This window comes from Poecilia reticulata, linkage group LG15 (genome assembly GCF_000633615.1).
Source record: "Poecilia reticulata strain Guanapo linkage group LG15, Guppy_female_1.0+MT, whole genome shotgun sequence".
In the NCBI taxonomy this organism is placed as follows: Eukaryota; Metazoa; Chordata; class Actinopteri; order Cyprinodontiformes; family Poeciliidae; genus Poecilia; species Poecilia reticulata.
The window spans coordinates 16,666,021-16,669,334 of record NC_024345.1 but is presented as its reverse complement, the minus strand read 5'-3'; the positions used below and the strand labels follow the sequence as shown (position 1 = coordinate 16,669,334).

Here is a 3,314-nt window from a genome sequence, read left to right as displayed (position 1 = left end):
GAAGAAAACAAGATGCGTAAAACGTCCTTACCTTTCACACCTATAGCAGCCCGAGAAGAGTCGTTGATGTCAATAAAATGTCATAAATTAGGAATCACCCACTGACGCAGGGAAACATGTACAGAAGGTCCTCGAGTCCCTCCCCCCGCTGCGGAACGTCACTGAAAGAGAGAGGACAGCATCTTGGCTGACCCAGCTCTTTCTCCAGATAACTGAATGTTAGCCAGCCAAACAGGACCGACCTCTCTCTTTTTCTGTGTGAGCCCTCCAGCCACAGGCGCACAGCCCGTGGAGAGGCATGTCACAGCTGAAAGACAGCCAACCCTCCCCTGATCTGCGTGGAAAGGCAGCAGAGCGCGACCATTTTCCAGCTTTACGCGCGGGCTATTAACCTTTCTTTATTCGCAAGCGTGATAGAAATCGGATCAGTTTCTGGGATTTGTGGCGATTTTTTTAAAAAAAAATCACCTATATGATAATCATGATTCCCAGTCCAGCTGTAGCTGCGTCCACCACGCCCTTTTCCGTGAAGGACATTCTAAAGCTGGAGCTGCAGCAACAGTCTCAGCAGCAGCAGCAGCTTCAGCTGATCTCCTGCTTCGGCCTCTCCGGCGCGCTGGCACAGCCGGGATCCTTCCCAAACAAGCCGTTCGGCTCTCATTCGCCGCCCTCCTGCATGTTGGCGGGCAGAGACAGCCCCAGCCCCATCAGCTCCTGCCTGTCGGAGAGCGATGAGAGGATGTCGTACCTCAGCGCGCTGAACGTTCAGGACCGGCTGACGGAGTCCGGATTGGCCGCGGATGTGTTCGGAGACGCGGCACAAATTCATTCCGTAGACCCGCACCTGCAGAGCGAGCAGGAGGAGCACGATGGCAGTGAGTGGAAAACTGAACGGCTATCATAATTACATGAGATATTTGGCAATGCGAGCTGTATTGCGGTGACAGAAGATAAGTAAATAGGGCATACGATGACATTTGCAAACTTGCAAAGCGCGCAAGCCAACATAATGTATGTGCTGTAAATACTCCGAGAAGTGTGGGCGTCTTCTCCGATTTTGTTGTAAAATGTAGTCATCAACTTTTTTTACATTTGCACCGTTCAAGTGAGAATACTATAGTTTAGTTTAAAGTTCTACACATTAAACAAAAGAAAGGTCGGGATTTTTGAATTTGCGCATAATGACAAATATTGCCTTTTATAATCAATTGAGTCGACGTCTGGTTCTAACCGTGAATGAAGCTGGGGCAGCCATTAAAAAAATACGCGCATTTACCTGACTAAACATGAACAGGTTTTGAGTTTGCAAAGGTCTTGAATTTTATGTTTGACTTTTTTCACAAGTGAATTTAACGTTTTAATGTTTACTTTTAGTTTTCTATTTTAATACCTATTTCATTTTTAGAAACACAAACAATAAATAAATAATTTTAATTAAATATCAGTGATACTTTATTTTACTAAACACTCATTTTATAAATTTATGTAATGAGGCTAGATGATTACGTGGTTAATTCAGTTCAGTTATTTAGCGCAAATTGAGACATTTTGCAGGACAAATAGATCAATTCATATTTTTTTTAAAATACAGGCAGATATTTCCGATATAATACAATCACTTACACAGATTCAATTCAGTTTAATTCACTTTGTTTACATAGAATAACTTTACAAAACTTTTTTTTTTTTTTAACAGAAAGCTGTGGTGCTCTGAGGGGCGAGTGTGGAGAGGACACAGAGTCAGAGAAGCCCGTCACCAAGCAGCAGAGGACCAGGAGGAAGCCCCGCGTCCTCTTCTCCCAGGCCCAGGTGTTCGAGCTGGAGCGGCGCTTCAAGCAGCAGCGCTACCTGTCCGCCCCGGAGAGGGAGCACCTGGCCAGCTCCCTGAAGCTCACCTCCACCCAGGTCAAGATCTGGTTCCAGAACAGGAGGTACAAATGTAAGAGGCAGCGACAAGACAAGACGCTGGAGATCGCGGGCCACCACCATCACCACCATCATCACCATCCACCACCGCCGCGCAGGGTGGCGGTACCGGTCCTGGTCCGGGACGGGAGGCCTTGTCTGGCCGGATCGCAGAACTATAGCAGTCCATACACAGTGGCAGCTCCCACTCCTTACAGCTACAACTACCCGGCCTACAGCTACAACAACTCTGTGTACAATAACACGTACTCTTGTACTTATTCTAGTTTGCCCGCTCTTCCACCGAGCAACAGCGCTCCGAATGCGTTCATGAACATGAATTTGGGAAATCTGGGCGCGCAGACGCAAAGCCAGGCTCCTCAAGGACCGGTGATCCAACCCTGCCAGGGAACCCTGCAAGGCATCCGGGCATGGTAGATGGGACAGGCTTCAATGGATTAATGAATGGACTCAGGATCACGATTATGCAAGCTATATGTTGGCTTTAAGTAGGTGTAGCGTATGAAGTAACCATAAACCACAGACTGGGATGAAAAGTGACAATATTCAAGATTCATTTCTTTAGACCTAGTTGGACTATTCGCAGTGTTAGAACATGGATGTAAAGTGATCCAACAGTCACAGAAACCGATTTGTGCATTTCTGAATTAGAATGAGCTTTTAAACAATTTTATCTGGTGTGAGTCAATTAAATGTTGGATGAAGAGGAAGAGGCCTGCTTCAATGGAGCCATAACGAAACCACAAGTCATTGCAAGCGCTTAGTGCGTACTCATAAAGAAGTATTATGTTGGGATTTTTTTTTTACTACTCGTGTACAGCTTTACATGTGTTTAATATTGTTTTTTTTTCTTTTTATGAATGATACTGAAAGTCTATAAATGCAATAAAACTGGCGATTAACAGGATCGAGTCTGCGATCAAGTGACTAAGCATATGAGAATGATCGAAGGTGACGGAGTGAAGAAACAAAGCAGACAAAAAGCACAACTTGACTTAGTGTGTGTCTCTTTCTGTGCCTAATGATTCAGATTTCCCCCTCTAAAATGTTATCCGGTGAGTTTTATTCCAACATATTTCAAAGTTTCAATTTTTCAAGCAAAAAAAAAAAAAAAAAGAAAAAGAAAAGCATTTTTCCCCCCTGTGAGAAAGTCTGAGACAAGAACCAGAAACACAGAAAATTTAAAAGGGAGCTTACGTCCGGTCAGGATTCAGAGATGGACATTAACCAGACAGCCGATATCGTCGGAACACACACAGCTTGTAAACCATCAGAGCTCAAAATAAAAAAAAATAAAAAATATTACTACTGCTACTACAACTACTACTACTACTGATAATAATAATAATAATAATAATAATAATAATAATAATAATAATAATAATAAT

The 3,314-nt window shown here is 43.7% G+C and overlaps 1 protein-coding gene across 1 annotated transcript; it reads left to right on the top strand.

Annotated features, from left to right (window-relative positions):
- The first annotated feature begins 243 nt into the window (after positions 1-243).
- Positions 244-2,759, top strand: nkx2.3 (NK2 homeobox 3). Its single transcript, XM_008429638.1, has 2 exons — positions 244-875; positions 1,697-2,759. Exons 1-2 carry the CDS (start codon positions 473-475, stop codon positions 2,341-2,343), a joined length of 1,050 nt encoding a protein of 349 aa, XP_008427860.1. The 5' UTR covers positions 244-472; the 3' UTR covers positions 2,344-2,759.
- Positions 2,760-3,314: the final 555 nt, after the last annotated feature.